This window comes from Lontra canadensis, unplaced genomic scaffold (assembly GCF_010015895.1).
Source record: "Lontra canadensis isolate GAN:19392208 unplaced genomic scaffold, GSC_riverotter_1.0 scaffold78, whole genome shotgun sequence".
Classification (NCBI taxonomy): domain Eukaryota; kingdom Metazoa; phylum Chordata; class Mammalia; order Carnivora; family Mustelidae; genus Lontra; species Lontra canadensis.
The window spans coordinates 719,009-738,238 of record NW_022631072.1 but is presented as its reverse complement, the minus strand read 5'-3'; the positions used below and the strand labels follow the sequence as shown (position 1 = coordinate 738,238).

At 40.0% G+C, this 19,230-nt stretch overlaps 1 protein-coding gene across 1 annotated transcript in view; it reads left to right on the top strand.

The window, feature by feature from the left end:
* Positions 1-271: 271 nt before the first annotated feature.
* Positions 272-19,230, top strand: part of SRD5A2 (steroid 5 alpha-reductase 2) — a 45,432-nt gene continuing 26,473 nt past the window's right edge. The window contains exon 1 of the mRNA XM_032882030.1: positions 272-552. Coding sequence (XP_032737921.1) covers positions 272-552 — 281 coding nt within the window. The remainder of the gene's footprint in view (positions 553-19,230) is intronic.

The following is a 19,230-nucleotide window of genomic DNA, read 5'->3' as shown; positions in this document are numbered from 1 at the left end:
CCCAGGCGGGGGAGGGAGGACCCCAGGACACGTTTTTGGCCCTTGGATCCTTCCCCACGCCTCGGCTGCCTCCCCAAGCGCCAGCCGAGCGCAACGGGCACCGATGCAGCGCCAAGCCAGGGCTGGCCGCGCCGAGCGAAAGCGGGATGGAAGGGCGGGAGCCAAGGCCGAAGGGGCGGACGCAGGGTGGCGTCTCGCGCCCCATAAAGGGGCCGCGGAGACGGCGCTCTCCTCTGCGCGAGCAGCAGCCACCGGCGGGGAACACGGCGCGATGCCCCTTCCCTGCCAGCAGAGCCCGGTGCTGGCAGGCAGCGCCACTCTGGCCGCCCTGGGGGCACTGGTCCTGTACCTGGCGAAGCCCTCCGGCTACGGGAAGTACTCGGAGAGCCTACTGCCCACCTCTACCCGCCTGCCCGCCCGCGCCGCCTGGTTCCTGCAGGAGCTGCCCTCCTTCGCGGTGCCCGCGGGGTTCCTCGCCCGGCAGCCGCGCTCGCTCTTCGGCCAGCCTGCGACGGTGCTCCTGGGCCTCTTCTGCGCACATTACTTCCACAGGTAGCGTTTGTCCCCCGCGGGCGCGGCGCCCGGCCAGGTTCCCGGGGTCCCGGAGCGCGGCGCACCCGGGATCGCAGACCGGAGCGCGGAGCCGCGTTCCAGGGGAGCCCGCGGTGGGGCAGGGCTGCGGGCTGGACGCCGGCCTGGCGAGAAGCCGTCGCGGGGCAGACGCCTCCCGCACTTTCCCGGCCCCGCGCGCCTCTCCCGCCGGCTCCAAAAGCTCCGGCTGCTGCGGGGAAGGAGATGGAGCGGGAGGGAGGCGAGCCGGCTGGCTCAGGCTGGGCAGACTGTTCCTCCCCAATTCTGCCCGCGCCGCAACACCTGCGGCGGCTCGCCATCTCTCTTCCATCTCCCTTCCATCTCCCTTCGCCTTTCCTTTGCAGGGCGGGGGCAGGCTGGTTCTGGGAGCCCGAGAGAGTCCACGTCTGGGCATCTCTCGGAGAACACCCGGCTCAGACGGTCGAGAACTTAATCTTTGCGGTTCGGAGGGAGGTGGGCAGAGTCTGACACGGACTCCCACCGTGGGAGAGAGAACGGGATGGGAACCCACGGGCTTGAGCGAGAACCCTACTTCTCAGCACCCCTCCCCGCAAAGGCGCGGCGCTCGCCACCAACTCCTGTCTGCCTGGCCGGTTCCCTGGGACTTAAGCGGGAAGGAGTCGAAGTTAATGTAGAAATCAAATGCTCCTAATTTAAGAATCCCAATCAAGAATCCAGGACAGCTTTGCCTTCTGGTCTAAGGAAAGACTGGAAAGAAACCAAAGGCTCTAGAAGAATGACTGTGGACCCTCGAAAAAGACTCCCAGGGGAAGGGAAGAACACCTGAGTGTAAGTCACCTGTAGTGTCCAGGCAGTTGTTGTAGCCCCAGTGTAACCGTGTGAGATCTGTGTTGATGTTGCCTGCTTTGTAGACTAAGAAACCGAGGCTGAGTGAGGGTCAGTGACAGAAGGTGATGCAGCTAGTGCCCAGCCACGTTCCAATCTAAGCCCGTGAAACTCCACCGTTCAAGACGTGTTCATCGCCTTAAGCAGGCAGAAACTCCATGCAAGAAGAGTCTATGACAGAGAAAAGTTGCCAAACCAAGTCAAGAAGAACCAGAAGCACAACCTTATTTTGAGTAGAGAATTTCCAAGATCAAAAGATCAAGGAAATCTAGATTAGAAATTAAGGTAAAGAATGCTGGCAGTGAAAGGCACCGTTCTTTTTCATCAGGATGCCTCATTTCAGGAGAAGTTGTAGAGAAACAAATTTTAACCTGTCTTACCTTCTGGATCTTCTTTATTGGTCAAGATTTCATATTTATGCAATGTGAACCGAATTTTCATTCTTTTAAAAAGATGAGTATTGGCAAGCAATAAGAACTAAAATTTCCGAAATGGATGTCCTTTCTGCAAATATATACCAAAAGTCTATTGTGGACAAGGTGCAGTCTTTATGAACAACCATATTATCTTACCAGATTTAAGTGGCTTAATTTGTACAGAAAAAAAAAAGATGTTGGGTGCAGGAATTAAGAGACTAACTTTTCAATTCACAGTTTTTGGAACCAACTTTTGACAAAAAACATGATTCTATCAGACTGTTAGTTTTATCAAATAACACCTGTCAGTACCATAAACAGTATTTTTATGAGGTCATTTCATCTTAAGTAATGATTAGTGTTTTCTGATGGTCCTATTAACATAATTTTCAGACTTGTTTTTAAAATTAAAAGTCACTGTGTACAATAAATGATGACCAATCAGTACATTAAAAAAAAAAAAAGAAAACACCCAAGGAAGTAATTACCCATAAAATGAGTATCAACATACTGTCCATCTTCTTCAGAGGAAAATTTAAAATGTAAGTTAAGGATTTTGGGATTGATTCTGACTGAGGGAAAATTGCCCACTGAATTTAACTGTTTCTGAGACATGAAGATGTGATGTTTGCCCACCTTTCCCCCTTGTGTGAACTCTTTCTTTGAGGCCACTGGAGTACTGGATCTGTTATTTTGAGTGCTTATGGGTTATTATGCTCCGCTGAACACTTTGTGAATTATCTACTAATTCTCATATCAACCTATGTAGATAGGCACTATTTTCATCTCCACTTTGCAGGCGACAAACTACAGGGAAGAAAGATTAAAAAATCTGCCCAAGGTCACACAGTAACTTGGGGAACCATGGTTCAGACCCAGGGGGTTTGAATTCAGATCTCAGGCTCTTAGCTACCAAGATAAACTGTTCTATATTTTTTCTTGCCTCCTTGTCTTTGCCTTTTAAAAAAACTATATTTAGGCTTAAAATTATTATTTTTTTAATTCTGAAAATAATAAATGTGGACTTAAGAAAAAGAAGAAAATAGAAAAAGTAGGAAAACACTTATAATTCCAACACCTAAGTATATCAGTGGTTAATGTTTTGGACATTTCCCTCAAGGCTTTGATTTTTCTTAGTAGATTTTTATACAGGCTTGTTATATTGAATATATTTAGTTTTGTTCTGCTTGGTTACCTAATATTTTTTAATAAGTGTTTTCCTTCATTATCATTAGAATCTTTGTAAGTACAATCTTAATGGCTGCATATGATTTCATCTCATGTAAAAACAATAATTTACCTATCCATTAATTTATAGTTGGACATTTAATTTGCCCCCTTATTTTGTAGGGGGGAAGCTAGGTTAAAGTGCATTTTTGCAACCTAAATTCTGTTCAGAAGTTAGGTGTGTTTTTCAGTTGAGATTTCCAGAAGTAGTTCAAAGCCTATGAACATTTTTTTTTTTGAGGCTTGAGGAGTCGTGTGGCTTGATAAATGAGGGTACATTAAGAAAAAAGCATCAGGCCCTCTTCTGTAAATTGCTGGGACACAGAGACCAAGATGAAGAGACAAGGGATCAGGGAGAAGGCTGGCTCAGGTGTGGCTTAGACTCTTGCAAAATGTCCTTTCAGGACTGTTCAGAACAGCAGTATGTTCTATTGGATAGTAGTTAAAACTCTGTGCTTTTCTCTGTACAAAGGTGCCTCCCCAGAATTTAAGTTCCACAAGGCGAAGGATTTTTGTGTCCTCTCTTCATGATTGTGTTCCTAGTGTATAGAAAAGCGGGGGTGCCTAATAAATACTCACTAAATTTGTTGAATGCATGAATGAATTCTACCTCTGACATTGGTACAGGCGGTTGGATTATGGGAGAGCCAGTGATTACTTAGAAATCACCACTGAGATTGCATGGCTAGGTCAACTGAGATAATTCTCCTCCCTTCAGAATCTATTGTTGTGAATGTTCGGATGGTCTAGCCACATGAAAATGATTGCTGTGTAAGCATGTTGTCTAATCCCACTGCGAAGTTGTTTGAAGTCAGAGTTATCTCTTGTTAGCCTTGCCTGCAGCCCTGGAATGATCCTTTGCTAACACTCTCTGATTGATTCTCATTTTCCCAAGAAGTCTTTGTGTCTTGTGCAATGACCATCACACCACCTATGCCTGTGGTGGTTGATGTCTCTTTCAAGACTTGGATGTGACCTTGGTATTTAGCTGAAGAAGGAAAAGAAACATGTTTTCACACAAAAAAGGAGATTTTATTGTGAAAAGTTGCTTGCGGAGTGACTTTTCATGATGTGTATCCCGAAGCACAGTGTAACACACACATTAAAGCTGGTCTGAATTCAGATCTTTTCTGGGGTTTAGATGTTGAAACAGATGACATTTCCTAATTAGCCAAGTAAAATGATGGCTTCCATAAGATACATTTTTGCTTTATTGGGCAGTTCATTCTCCAGCAGCATGAATTCTTCCTTATTCTTCAAAACTCAGATCAGGATCATTCCCTCCAAGAAGCCTTCTCTGAATCCCTTCTCTGCTGTAAATCCAGGTATGATACCATTCCTTGGGCTTTCATAGCAGCCAGTGTGGCCTTCTAAGATACACTTCACACTTGGGACCATAATTATCTGCTCTATGGAAACTCCATCTTCATCTGTCCAGCCTCCTCATCTTACAAAAGTAAAGCACCAGGAGGTTTAGTCAATTAGGGGCAAAGAAGAGGTTGGAATTTGAGTCCCCTGATGCACCTCGTCAGTGCTACTCCAATCTCGTAAGAGATGCCAATGTCTGAACTATTCAGAAGTAATCAAACCTCATGAAGGAAACAAATGGATGGTTGCCCGAGGAGGAGGTGGGTAGTCGATGGGCAAAATGAGTGAGGAGTGAAGGGGAATGGGAAATATAGGTTTTCCCTAGTGGAATGACTAAGTCATGGGGTGGAAAAGTACAGCACAGGGAATACAGTCGATGGTATTATGATAGCATCATATGGTTACAGACGGTAACAGTGTGGTGAGCGTAGCCTAATATATAAATTTGTCAAAGCACTATGTTGTACACCTGAAAGTAATGTAACATTGTGTGTCAATGATACTTAAATTTAAAAAAGAGAGAGAAATGTGTCTTTAAATATAAAACAAACTCATAAAAAGTAAAAAAAAAAAACAACAAACCAAACAAACAAACAAACAAACACCTCCAAAAACCTCATGAAGAAAATTATTCATCGGCTAAGAATCAGAATATTGACTGATGCTTATAACGGAAACCACCTAGACAAATTTCTTTTCTTACAGATTGAGATGCAGGATGAGCCACATTCTTGTGGTTGGTTAATTATGTGTTAAGGACATTATGAGGCTTAATTTGATCAAGTAGGATTAACTGAAAGATTCTTTAGCATGAGGGTTAGCAAACTTTTTCTGTAGAAAAGCCATACAGAGGCATACAGAGAACTACTGTTCTCTGCTACTGTAGCATGAAAGCAGCCACAGATAATATATGCACAGATGAATGTGGTTGTGTTCCAATAAAGCTTTATTTACACAAACAGGGAGTGGGCACTATTTGGACTATGGCCCACAGTTCTTGCCAGCCCCTCCTTAAGAAAACCGTGAATGACATAGCTTTCTAATTAGTAAATTGATGCATTCCTGGCAGTACTATAATAAAATTTTGTTAAATCCTGTAACAAAGCAGTGGGCCAACTCTAGAATATTTCTAGTCCATTTAAACAGAAAATTGGTAGTAACATCATTTTCTGAGAATTCTCAGGTTCTAAGTCCTTTCTCTGAACACTTGTGGGAAATAGAAGGAGTCTTGGAGTTTACATTCTAAATGGGACGACATCATGAGCACATCTTTAAAAAGTAGAGCTCTGTTTGCCAAAAATATAGACAAGCATTAGAGATCTTGGCGATTTCATTTATGCCACATTGAAGAAAAGCTGAAGTTCTTGCTCATAAAGTTCTACCATAACGTTGCTTAAAAAGAACAAATAAGATCAGGAAACAATGATCCAAATTGGTGAAGTGATGTGTATGAAGTCACATGGCTAGGAAGGGACAGAGTGGGGCTTGAACCCAGTGTCCTGATTCTTTCTCATAGTTCCACATGCTCAGAACCATGCTAGGTCCTGCGCAAGATACCAAAGTACAACACCTTGACCTCCAGGATGAAGGCAAGAAAGAATCATTATGAATCATTATGTGTCTATCATTCTTTCTGGTGTGAAAGTGGGTATTGGCAATGTCAGTCTGAGAGGCATAGAGCAGGTGGGAGGATGCAAATTGAGGGGGACCTATAGGGAGCCATAGTCATGCCACTGAACATGCTGTCTGTGGTGCTTATCTGTGCTTGAGTGTGTACATGGACCAGAGGGCACTCCTCTCTCCCACCCAAGTTCAGAACCAATGGAGAGATAAACCTAGGAATGCAACAAATGACCACCCTTATTAGAGTTCTTTAAAGCTGATTTGGGGCAATGTGGCTTACATATGGGCCTCCTAACACTGTACTTCAGAAATACTCAGCAACACTCACAGCTGAACAACCTCAGGCCTTTCCCTGGGGGAGCCTGTTCTGAAAAAGACAGCTGAGTGAGAGATGGGCTGAGCTGCACACACCTCTTGAGAGGGGCTGCTTTTAAGTTTACCAATCAGGCAATTCACTTCTCCTTCCCTGAGGAGGAATGAGTGGGGGACAGTGGAAAGGCCGGGAGAGATCCTCTAATGATGGGCCCTCAACCAGCAGGAGGGCAGGCATAAATGCTTTCTGTTTCTAGATGGAACAGAAAAGTTGTCTCCTTATGGATTCTTGCCAGAGCCTGGCAACTTGGTTCTGGAGCCTGGGGCCCCTTCCATTCCTTTTTTTTTTTTTTTTTTGCTGATTAAAATTTTTTTTTAAATTTTATTTTTTATAACCATTCCATTTTTGACTCTCTCCCACATATGGCAATGGGGTCATCAAAATCTGGAATCAAGTTGTTTAAAAAGTCGCTGTGCTCAACCCAAGATCCTTTAATAAAAGCTCAGCATAGGAGCTCTAAATTGAAAAACCCTCTGAACTGGGGCCAACAGTGCAATTTGCCTTCCATTTGGTTAGAGGAGGGGAAAAGGAAAGGGAAACCAATATTTATTGAGCTCTGGGTGTTCCAGGAATTATGTTACATGATTTACATTGGTTATCTTATTTTGTCTTTGGAGACAACCACTATCATTAATGCTATTTCACAAAAGACTGCACTCCATCTGACGAGTGATTGGTAGGGGTAAGGGGGAGTGATGGGCTGGCACTTGAGCTGGTCCTCAAAGCACACTTGGGGGTGGGAATGTGATGGTCAGTCAGGAAAAGGGGCCTGATGACCTATGACCTAAAATTGCCCAGTGCTTCAGATACTCTGACTTGGAATGCCTCTCTTCCTTTTAATACCAAATATCTTTTGAATATATGCCATAATAGCCAATCCTACTATCCAAACCTTAATCAGGTTCCATGACCTTTTCAAAGCTCTTCTATTATACTTGGGTTATGTGTTCAAGGCTGATCCTAGAAGTTAGCATGAAGAAAATAGGTAATATGCTTTTGACATTTTTCTATCTGATGTAAAACACCCTGTGTTCCTTTTCTGAGTGTGGTGTCTATTACTTTCTCATGTCCCTATCTGCTCTCTTTAACAACAGTACAATGCCTCACTTCAGTCTCTCAGTGAATGTTCTTTACTTGCCCAAAGTTACATATCTGATAAACAAATCTAAGTATTAGAGTATTGGATCATTTGTTTTCATATTATTGAGTTTCGAAAATTCTTTGTATATTCTGGATACAAATCCTTTACCAGGTATATGCTTTGCAAGTATTTCCTCCCAGTCTGTGTGGCTTTTATTTTTCATTCTCTTGACCATGTCTTTTGAAAAGCAGAAGTTTAAAATGTTAATGCTATCCAATTTTTCTATTTGTTTTTGTGCTTCTGATGTCATATCAAAGAAATCTTTACCTAATCTTAGGTCATGAGGGTTTTCTCTTAGTTTCCTTATAAAAGATTTATAGTTTTGGGTTTTACATTTATGTATATGATTCACCTTGAGTTAATCTTTTTTATATGGGGGAAGGGCAGAAAGAGATGGAGAGAGAGAATCTTCAGCAGGCTTCACGCCTCACATGGAGCCTGACATGGGGCCCAGTCTCACAATCCTGAGATCATGACCTCAGCTGAATTCAAGTCAGACACCTAACTGACTGAGACACCCAGACATCCTGAGTTAATTTTTATATAGTGTTAGAAGTATGAATCAAAGTTCTTCTTTTGTGTATGGATATCCATTTGTTTCAGTATCATTCATTGAAAAGACTGTTCTTTCTTTAATGAATTGCTTTTGCATCTCATGGTATGAACAGATACTTCAATAAAGAAAACATAAAGGCAAATAAAAGCATGAAAAGATGCTCAACATCATTAGGCATTAGGGAAATGTAAATGAAAGCAAAATGGGATACCAGTATGCAACCACTGCAATGGCTAAAATTAAAAAAGTCTGACTATACTAATTCACCTACATCATTGACGGGAATGTACAATGGCAATCACTTCGAGAACACTTAAAAAATTTAAACATAAATCTACCATATGACCTAGCCATTCCATTGTTAGCTATTATCCCAATAAGAATAAAAGCGTACATTTATACAGAGATTTGTATGCAAATGTTTGTAGTAGCTTTAGTTGTGGTAGCCAAAACCTGGAAACAACCCAAATGTCTGCCAACAGGTGAATTAGCAAACAAATTGTGTTGTATCTATATAATAAAATATTACTCATCAATAAAAATGAATTAACTATTGATGTGTGCTACAACATGGGATGAAATTCAAAATACTTGGTAAATGAAACAAGCCAAAAAGAGCACATGCTTTATGATTCCATTTTTTTTTTAATTCTATGAGCTTGAAACTAACCTAGAGTACATAAAGTATCAGTGGTTTCCTAGGGAAAAAGAAGGATAGAAATGGGATTATGAAGGGTATTAGCAAACTTTTGGTGGTGATGGATATATTCATGGTTTGAAACCATGATAGTTTCAAAATTTATCAGAGTTCATATTTTGAGTACATGCAGTTAGTTATTAATTATACCTCAGTAAAGATTAAAAAATACTGTAGGTGGACTAGTGAGAAAATTATATGAATATGTGGCCCTGTGTCACTGAGAATTGCTCTAAGTTTTTGTGAGGCTAATCTGGCAACATTTAATAATAGCTGAAAAACTGTTCACTTTTTTGTTTGTTTGTTTTTTGGCTCAGGAATTTCATTTAGGGGAAATTCTCAAGGGAAATAATCTAAAAGAAAGAAATCAGTTTATATAAAGTTACAGTGTTACTATTCAGAACTGTGAAGCAGTGGAAGTTATTTAAATGCTCTATAAATAGGTGATAATAATCAATATGATGGAATATCATGTATAGTTAAAAATATTAGTTTTTTGGACGTATGATAAAAATAAGTATATAAAATCCTTTAGTGAAAAGAAGAGCATGTAGGTGTGCCTGGGTGGCTCAGTCATTAGACGTCTGCCTTCAGTCTGAGATTGAGCCCCACATTGGGCCCCCTGGTCAGTGGGGAGCCTGCTCCTCCTCTTCCCTCTCTCCCTGCTTTGTTTCCTCTCTCGCTGTCTCACTTTCTGTCAAATAAATAAATAAATAAATAAAATCTTTTAAAAAACCCAAACTGTACATGTTAGAATATTTGTTAAAAAAATAGCACATAGAGAGTACACTCTGAAAAATCCACATTAACGCGTGAGTTAGTATTGGTAATTGTTGGAATACAAAATGATGGAAATAGCTGAAACTTCAGGTTTGTGTTTTTCTTTTTTTTTTTTTTTTTTAAGAGTCTGGTGTGGGGCTCGATCCCAGGACCCTGGGATCATGAGCTGAGCTGAAGGCAGATGCTTAATGGTTGTGCCACCCAGGCACCCTTTTTTAAACAAAATTTAAAAAAAAAAAGATTTTATTTATTTATTTAAGAGAGAGAGGGCATGAGTTGGGGGGAGAGGCAGAGGGAGAAGCTGACTCCCTGCTGGGGGGAACCCAACATGGGGCTCTGTCCCAGGACCCTGAGATCATGACCTGAGCTGAAGTCAGACACTCAACTGACTGAGCCACCTGGGTGCCTCAGTCAGTGATCTTTTAAAGAGGTTTAAATAATAAAAAACTTATGTATTTACCCATGTAGTTGCCCCTTCTGATGCTCCTCACTTTTGGGGACTGATCCATATTTACATCTGATGTTATTTTTTATTTTGCCTGAAGAACTTTATTTCTTTCAGAACAGTTCTTTTAGATTTTGCATATCTGAAAATGTCTTTATTTCCCTTTGTTTTTGAAGATATATATTTCTAGAATATAGAATTCTAGAATGACAATGGTCCTCTTTCAGTGCTTTAAAGATGTAACTCCATTGTCACCTTGCTTGCATTGTCTATAAAAAGAAATCTGCTGTCCTTCATATCTTTGTTCCTCTGTACAGGTGCCTTTTTATCTCTGTTTACTTTTAGTGTTTCTTTCTCATCATTGATTTTGAGCAATTTATTATATACTTTGGTATAGTTCTCTTCACTACTTTAGTGCTGGGGTTCTTTAAACTCCTTAGATCCTTGGATTTAAGGTTTTCATTAAAATTGGACTATTTTTATACATTATTCTTCACTTCCCTTCTTTTCTCTCCTATTGTTCAGAAACTGTGATTACATATCTATGAGGCCCACACATGTATAAAAACATCCCAGAGCACACTGATGCTCCTGTCATTTTTTTTAATTCTTTTTTTCAGTGTATTTCATTTTGAGTAGTTTCTATTGCTATGTCTTCAATTCATAGTCTTTTCTTCTGCATTATATTATCTTGTTGATTCCATCTGGGATATTTTCAATTCATATGTTGTAGTTTTAATTAGTAGAAGTGTGATTTTGGTCTTTCTACTGTCTTCCATGTCTCTACTTAATTTTGTGAACATGTGGAATGTAGTTATAATAGCTGTTTCTTAAAAATTGAAGTCCTTTCAGTTGTACAACATAGTGATTCAACCAGTTCACACATTATGCTGTGCTCACCACAGTGTAGCTACCATCTGTCACCATATAATGTTTTTATAATACCGTTGACTATACTCCCTATGCCATACCTTTTATCTCCATGACTCATTCATTCCAAAACTGGAATAATCATAATTTCTATTTTTTTAAAAGATTTTATTTATTTATTTGACAGACAGAGATCACAAGTAGGCAGAGAGAGAGAGGAGGAAGCAGGCTCCATGCCAAGCAGAGAGCCTGATGCAGGACTCGATCCCAGGAACCTGAGATCATGACCTGAGCCAAAGGCAGAGGCTTAACCCACTGAGCCACCCAGGCACCCCATAATTGCTATTTTAATGTCATTGTCTGCTGATGCTAGCATTTGTGTCGTTTCTGTGTCAGTTTTGATTGATTATTCTTCCAATTATGGTGAATGTTTTCCCATGTCTTTGCATGCCTGATAATCTTTGATTGGGTGGTCAGGTGTAGCTTCTTGTGTGTTAAATATTTTTGTATTCCTATACATATTCTTGAGCTTTACTCTGGGATGCAGTTAAATAACTTGGAAATAATTTGATCCTTTCAGGTCTTGATCTGATTTTTCTAAATGGTTTTAGAAGAGTGCTAGTACCAGGGCTAATTCTTTCCTATGAGATAAGGCCTTTATGAATATTCTAACAAAGTCCCATATATTATGACTTTCTACTTCTGGCTCTTAGGAAAGAGATCTATTCCTGACCATATGTGAGCACTGGGCACTGTTCCCTTTAATCCTTGTCTGTCATCCTGTCCTTACATAAGTGCATTAATTAAGGCTCTGCTGAATACTTGAGAAAGATCCTTTGCAGGTCTCTCTGTATTGCTCTCATCTTAAGTACTCTGTCCTAAGACTTCTAGATGTCTTGATCTAGAATCTCAGCTGTGTTTCCTCAGTGCAGCAAGTCTTCAAACTTCTGAGATCCCCTTCCCTGAAAAGGAAAATTCTCTCAAAGAAGTAACCTGGATCAGTTGTTATAAAGCTTACATTATTTTTGTGTGTCTCTCAGAGAATCTTGTCTTTCATTGCCTGATATTCAATGTTGTGTAAATCATATTTCATATAATTTGTCTTCTTGTTTTGTATTTTTGTTGTTCAGCCTGGAGGGTAACTTGTTACTCCATCCTTGGTGGAAACAAAAGTTCCTCTGATGGGTTTTGGCATTTATCTTTGCTAATTTGATCATTTGTAGTGCTTGTTGACATGTTGGTTTTAGTAACCTCTGCTTGTACTCAGTGTTATTATTTTGAAGCTCATTGGTTTGTGTTTATAAACTTTCTACCAATTTGTTCAGAGTGTTTCTGTCTTAGCTAAGGTTGTTATAACAAAACACCATAACTGAGACACCTGGGTGGCTCAGTTGGTTAAATGTCTGCCTTCAGCTCAGGTCATGATTCCAGGGTCCTGGGATTGAGCCCCATATCAGGCTCCTTGCTCAGCAGGGAGGCTGCTTCTCCCTCTACTTGCTGCTCCCCCTGCTTATGCTCTCTTTCTCTCTGACAAATAAATAAATCTTAAAAAAACCCCACACCATACTCTGGATGCTTATCAACAATACAAAGTTATTTCTCACAGTTCTGGAGGCTGGAAGTCTAAGATCATGGTGCTAGCAAGGACCAGTTTGGGTGATGGCCCTTTTCTGGGTTTCAGATAACTGACTTCTTATTGTATCCTCATGTGGTGGAAATAGGATGAGTTAGCTTCTGGCCTCATTTTGTAAGGGGACTAATCCTATTCATGAAGGTTCAGTCTTCATGACCTCATTACCTTCAAAGGCCCCATCTCCAAATACCATCACATTGTGGAATAGATTTCAACATATGAATTTTGGGGGGACACAAACATTTAGTCCCTATCAGTTTCCTTTTTTTTTTCCCCATTATAAACCTATTGCTGTTTATTTTCTGTTCTCTGGCTTAATGTACAATGACCTTTAGGTCCCATGTTACAAGTCTCTAAACTTGTGGTGAGCTAAGCATGATACGAGAATGGTGGCTTCCTTTACAGGAGTTACATGGCTCCATGTCACTGTTGCTGGCAAGGTGGCCCTAAGACTTTAAGGTAGGTGATAGCGTGGGAGATATCAACAGGCGCTTATGAATGACAGGTCTGAAACTTTCACATGGTAAATTCTGCCACAGAGACCTCAGAAATGAATTTTTCTTTTTTCATTAGTGTGAATAATGGAATGGAGATGTAGGAGGAAGATGTACTGAGGCAGATCCAGCTTTGAAAATTGTGCCCTTTGATCAGGGCTACTTAGTCCCAGGACAATATTTGTAGAATATACATAGAAAGTAGAAATTTCTCAGAGGTTCTCAGAATGATGGCATATATAGGCCTCATTGTCACATGGCTATATAGAACAGTTTTCAAACAACAAGAGAAGCCCTATAAAGCTGGTCTGCAGTATGAATCCAAAGACCTGGAATTAGCAAACCAGAAATTTCTTTTTGCAAACAATGAGAAATAGAGACAAATTGCAGCTTAGAGAAATGGTGTGTTTGTGTCCAACAGTGAACGTGCCTTGCCCTGAGCCTACAATAATAGGCTTACTGAACTTTGCGCTTCAAGCTGAAAACCACCCCATGCACCATTTACAATTTATTTATTTGGTCATGAGCAGTTAGGATGAGTGGTTGAGCTGGTGTGCCTATACAATGCCAAAATCCACCTCAAACTGATCAACTTAAAGAAAAAGAAAAGTTAAACTAGTTATTCAAATTAACCTATCAGTTACTCAGGCCAACAGGTTGATCTGATTCTCTTTGTGTTTTTTACCTTTGAGGGTATAAATAGTGGTCAGTGGTAGTATGTCTCTTGTAAGAGGTAGTAACTCAATGATGATTATCTATCACTCAGAGGAACACTCAAAATTCCTTAAAACTTTGGTAATTCATCATATATTCAGATTGAACTTCTGTGTAGGGGCAGGAAGAAAGAGAAGGGAGTTCCAGGGTCTCCCAGTACAATCAGGACATAAATATAAAGATATAAAAACACATAAATAGAAAACTTAAAAACAGTTTGCTGTATTTTAGGTCTTCATGAGCTAATCATCTCAATGTTTTTCATAATTTAAATAGATCTGCTGGATCATGACCAGTAGATAATTCAAACCAGATGATATTCTGCTGGACATTGACAATGGAACCTGACTATCCTCACTTATAGGGTGTCAGAGCAAGATGAGAAGAAGTCACACTATCCTTGGGGGAAACGTTACATTGAATTTTTCCCATGCTATGGCCCTTGATATGAAATGGTCAGCTACTCCCCTGCAGGAGAAAATAATGTAGTATTATTGAACTGGGCCTTTCACTAGGTTTGGCAATCTAATTTCTCTCTGTAGACATAGCTTTTGGAGAAGCCAAACATCTGGTCAATGCTAACTTGAAAAAAATTAGTTAAATCTACAATTGGAGGTTATTATGTCAGTGTTCTTTAGCCCTGGCTGCACATTAGAATCATCTGGGAGAACCCTTAAGAACTGCTGATGTTCAGGATTCTATGCTGAAGATTATGAACAATTTGTCTTCAATGTGCTTCTTCCTCTTTAGTGCTCCTAAATCCCTTTGAGTGATTTGAAAGTGCGACCAGAAATGAGAACCTCTGATGTAGACAAATGCCTATACAACTGACTGTTTTTTTTTCCTACATAGCCACTGTGGTAGGGCAAAGTACTCAAGAGCATAAACTCTGGAACTAGCTCCACCTGGACTTAAATCCCAGCTCTGATATTTCATAGCTGTGTAACCCTGAGCTGCCTAATCTCACTGTGCCTCAGTTTCTTGATCTGCAAAATGGGGTAATAATAATATCTATCTCCTGGGGTATCTATAAAGATTAAATGAGTTAATGTGTACAAAGAACTTAGTAAGCACTATATAAATATTAGCTCTGTTGTCCTTTATTGGTATTTCGCTATCAAATGTCTGAACTGAAATTAATTTCAGTGGCCTAATATTATTCTAACAAGATGTATTATTTCCCTGTAGCTGCTATAACAAATTACCACAAAGTGGGTGGCTTAAAATAACATAAATTTTTTCTCTCACCATTCTAGAGGCCAGAAGTCTGAAATCATGGTGTCAGCAGTGCTTTGCTCCCTCAGGAAGCTCTAAAGGAAAATCCATTCCTTGTCTCTTCTGTCTTCTGCTGACTGTCAGCATTCCTTGGCTTGAGGTCACATCTCTGCTCTCTGTCTTCATATTGTCTTCTTTCTATGTGTCTTTCTTCTCTTTTTCTGTCCCTTTCTTGTATAAGGATACATGTGATAGCATTTAAGGTACACCAAGACTGTCTAGGATAATCACCTCAAGATCCTTAATTTAATCGCATCTTTTGCCATATAGCACAATCTTCACTCTTTTGTTATAAAGTAATATTCACAAGTTCTGGGGATTAAGGCATGGACACATCTTTTCTAGGGGCCACCATTCAACCCATGACGCAAGGTCCATAAAAAATGTAAGCTTGAATGGGATGCATCACTAACTCATTCCGTGTTTAGTCACCTTTGCTTTTGGCCTGCACATCCCACTCTCTAATATATCCCAAACCATTATTTACAATAATAGGTATCATCTTTGTATATACAGACAAGTGACTGTTCATTGTCAGTGTTTGTTATTTTTTGGGAAGGGCTCCAGGAAGTGAGCCAAGGATTCAGAGGACTAGTTGGCCCAATGCCTTTGGCATGCAGAGAGGCTCCAACAAGGAAAGAACCTCTTGGTGGGTTCTACTCTGAAGGGAATAATTGGGGGAAAATTTGTTTTATGATTAAATGCAACCCAAAACCCTCACCAATTCTGGCTTTATATTTGGAAAAGTCTGATGCTTATTTCAAAAGAGAAGAGTGTGATTGTGCTTTAATCAGGTCTCCTTCAGTTCCAAGTGACAGAGAAGTCAATTCAAATAAGCTGAAGTAAAACTTGAATTTATTAATGCTCATGACTGAAAAATTCCAGCTTTAGGTCCAGATTGATACAGTGGTTCCAAAGATACCTTTAGGACTCGGTTTCTCTCTCTCTAGCTCTTGGCTCTGCCTTTACTGGTTCTGTTCTCAAAAAGGCTTTCCTTCAGTGGTAGCAAGACTATAGCATCTAAGAGCTTGTATACTCTCTGATCTAGGACACGTGGAGAAGGACACTTCTCAAAAAAATGTAAGCAAAACCTTATTGGGGTTTTTTGAGTCATGTGCCCATCTCTGAAACAACAAGGTTTTGATTGGCTGAGGGACCTGGAGATTGGTCTGAAATTCTTACCATTCAAGTGCTTTGCTTGATTTAAAGCAGTACGGTTCCAGAGAGCCAGGTAAAAGATGAAAATAGATCCAAAGGAGAGACAACATGGAATCCTGCATTCCTGACTGCTCCTTGTCTGCCATTGTGGAGGGGATGAGCCAAGTCACCTTGGGAGGTGTTTCTCATTGCCACATGCAAGGCAACAAAGCAAGACTGAGAAAAATGTCCTTTCACATTCATTTGAGCATTTTTTTCTCACTACCCCTCCTGTCCTTCATGTTCCCTGGAGGTATCCAATGACAGGGAATCTCCACATTAAAAAACTCTATCTAGGGTTCTCCTTTTCCCAAGTGAGTCCAGTTTCAAAATGATATATCTCCTTCATAATCACAATTCTCATTTTCACAGTGAAGTTGATCTTAGGTAGGGCAAGTGCCACCTGATTTGATTAAAGCATTCCTGTGACGTGTGAATGAGTGACAGCCTCAAATTTCTTTCAGGGGGGTAAGGTTTAATCTTCAATCTTCTATTTTGTTTTAAGAAAAAAAAATTGGGGGGTGGGGAGGATAACTTGTGTCACATTTCTACTCCTCTAAAATCAGTTGCAAATGTAGTCACAACAGGTTCTAACTCTGCTTCTGAAAGATTGTTGGCCATAGGTATTAGCCATCACTTAGAAGGTAACAGGGAGTAGAGCATCCTGAGGGATTGGATCAAAAGAATAGTGGGTTTCTTTAAGAGAATTGAAAAACTGTCAAGATTGGGAAGTTTCCAGGAAAAAGAAATCTTCTGGAGTATGACCAAGCAGTTCTATGTTATGCATGTTCTGTATCCTGAGATCCTGAGAGAAAGAGTGAATCAGGAGGAAAGGCCCGCATAGGGGGGATATTATGTGAACAGACACAAAGACTAAGGCACAAAGACCAGTTTCACTGTTTTTCTTATGCTGGCCCTCAGCTTTATAGAGAGAAACTGATACATTCCCTTGGTTGGGGGAAAGAAAGAGTCATTAAGTTCTAATATGTATCAGTTCTATTCAATTATACCATTTAATTCTTCCAGCTACCTTCTGAGGTTGGCATCATTATTATCCTCCATTTATTAATGGAAAACCAAGGTGTGGAGGAGTTCAGTTGCCAAGGTCATTGTGGTAGTTTTTTAAACTACTGGTAGTTTTTTAAACATATTTTAAATATGTCCACACATAATTTTGATGCAATTTCCTTGAAAATATGGTGCCCAATCACCCTCTCTTTGAATGGGGGCCAGAATTTGTGACTTGCTTCTGACAAATACAATATGGCAAAGTGATGGTATGTGACTTTTGAGACTAGGTCACAAAAAAAGGGGAGCTTCTATTGGCACTCTATCTTGGATTGCTTGTTCTGGGGGATGCCTACCACAATGTCATGAGGATACCCAAGCTACCCTTTGTTGAAGTGAATGTGGAGAAGGCCCATGTGTGGAGACGATGAGGCCACCTGTCCACACCTAGCCCCCACAATCCAGCTATTTGAATGAGCCATCTTGGAAGCAGATCCTCCAGCCTCGGTCAGACCTTTTATAATTGACGCCCTGGTCAATACCTTAACTGTAATCTCATGAGGGACCTTGAGTCAGGACTGCCCAGCCAAGCCACTCTTAAGCTCCAGACACATAGGAACTGTAAGTGAAAGCACATGTTTATTGAGTTTTTAAAAGATTTTATTTATTTATTTGACAGAGATCACAAGTAGGCAGAGAGTCAGGCAGAGAGAGATGGGGGGAAGCAGGCTTCCTACTGAGCAGAGAGCCCAATGCAGGGCTCGATACCAGGACCATAGATCATGACCTGAGCTGAAGGCAGAGGCTTAACCCACTGAGCCACCCAAGTGCCCCTTTACTGATGTTTCTAACCATTAAGTTTTAGGGTGATTTATTGTGCAACAGTAATAAATAACTAATGTGTTTTGGAAGTAGTACATCCACCATCCATTTTCACCTTGCCACAGTTATCCATATAGAAACAACCAGTTGGTTTTATATACTTATAGGTATATAAAGATAGCAGATATGTGCATGAAAAAATGTTCACATCTTTAGGAAATGCAAGGTAAAACCACAATGAGATATTATTGCAAACCTATCAGAGTGGCTAAAATAAAAACTGACTTAAATAAAATGTCTCTTCATGTTTTTCATCCACTTTATAATTGAATTTGTTTTGTTTTTAATATTGAGTTTTGAGAGTTCTTTATATGTTCTAAATTCTAGTCTTCTGTAAGTTATGGGGTTCCCCCCCCAAACATGTAGCTTTACTTTTCATCCTTTTAACAGGGTTTTATGAAGAGCAAAAGTTTTAAAAGTTTTGATAAAGTCCAGTTTATGATTTTTCTTCTTTTATGGACGGTACTTTGGTGTCAAGCCTAAGACCTCTTTGCTTAGCCCTAGATTCTGATAATTTTCTGGTTGAAAGGCTATCTTTTGTCCATTTAATTGCTTTTGCACCTTTATAAAAATTAGCTGGGCCTATTTGTGTAGGTGTATTTCTGTGTTCTCTGTTCCATTGATTTATGTGTGTATCTCTCCACCAATACCACACAGGTTTGATCACTGCTATTGTGCAATAGATCTTAAAATATAGTAGGCAAATTTCTCCCACTTTATTCTTTTTAAGAATAGCTTTAGTTATTGAAACTCCTTTGCTTTTCAATATAAATTTTAGAAGGATGTTTTCTATATTTATAAAAAAATCTTGTTAGAATTTATAGGAATTTTACTACCAATTTGGGGAGAATTGACATCTTAACTATGTTGAGTCTTTCAATCCATGAACATAGCATGTCTCCATTTATTTAGCTCTTTGATTTCTGTCATTAATGCTTTGTAGTTTTCACCACACAAGTCCTATGCATATTTGTTCAGATTTGCACCTAAGTATTTTATTTTTGAACTATTGTAAATATTACTTTGTATTTTTAATTTCAGTGTCCCTATGTCCATTAATAACATAGAGAAATATAACTGAATATAGTGTATCC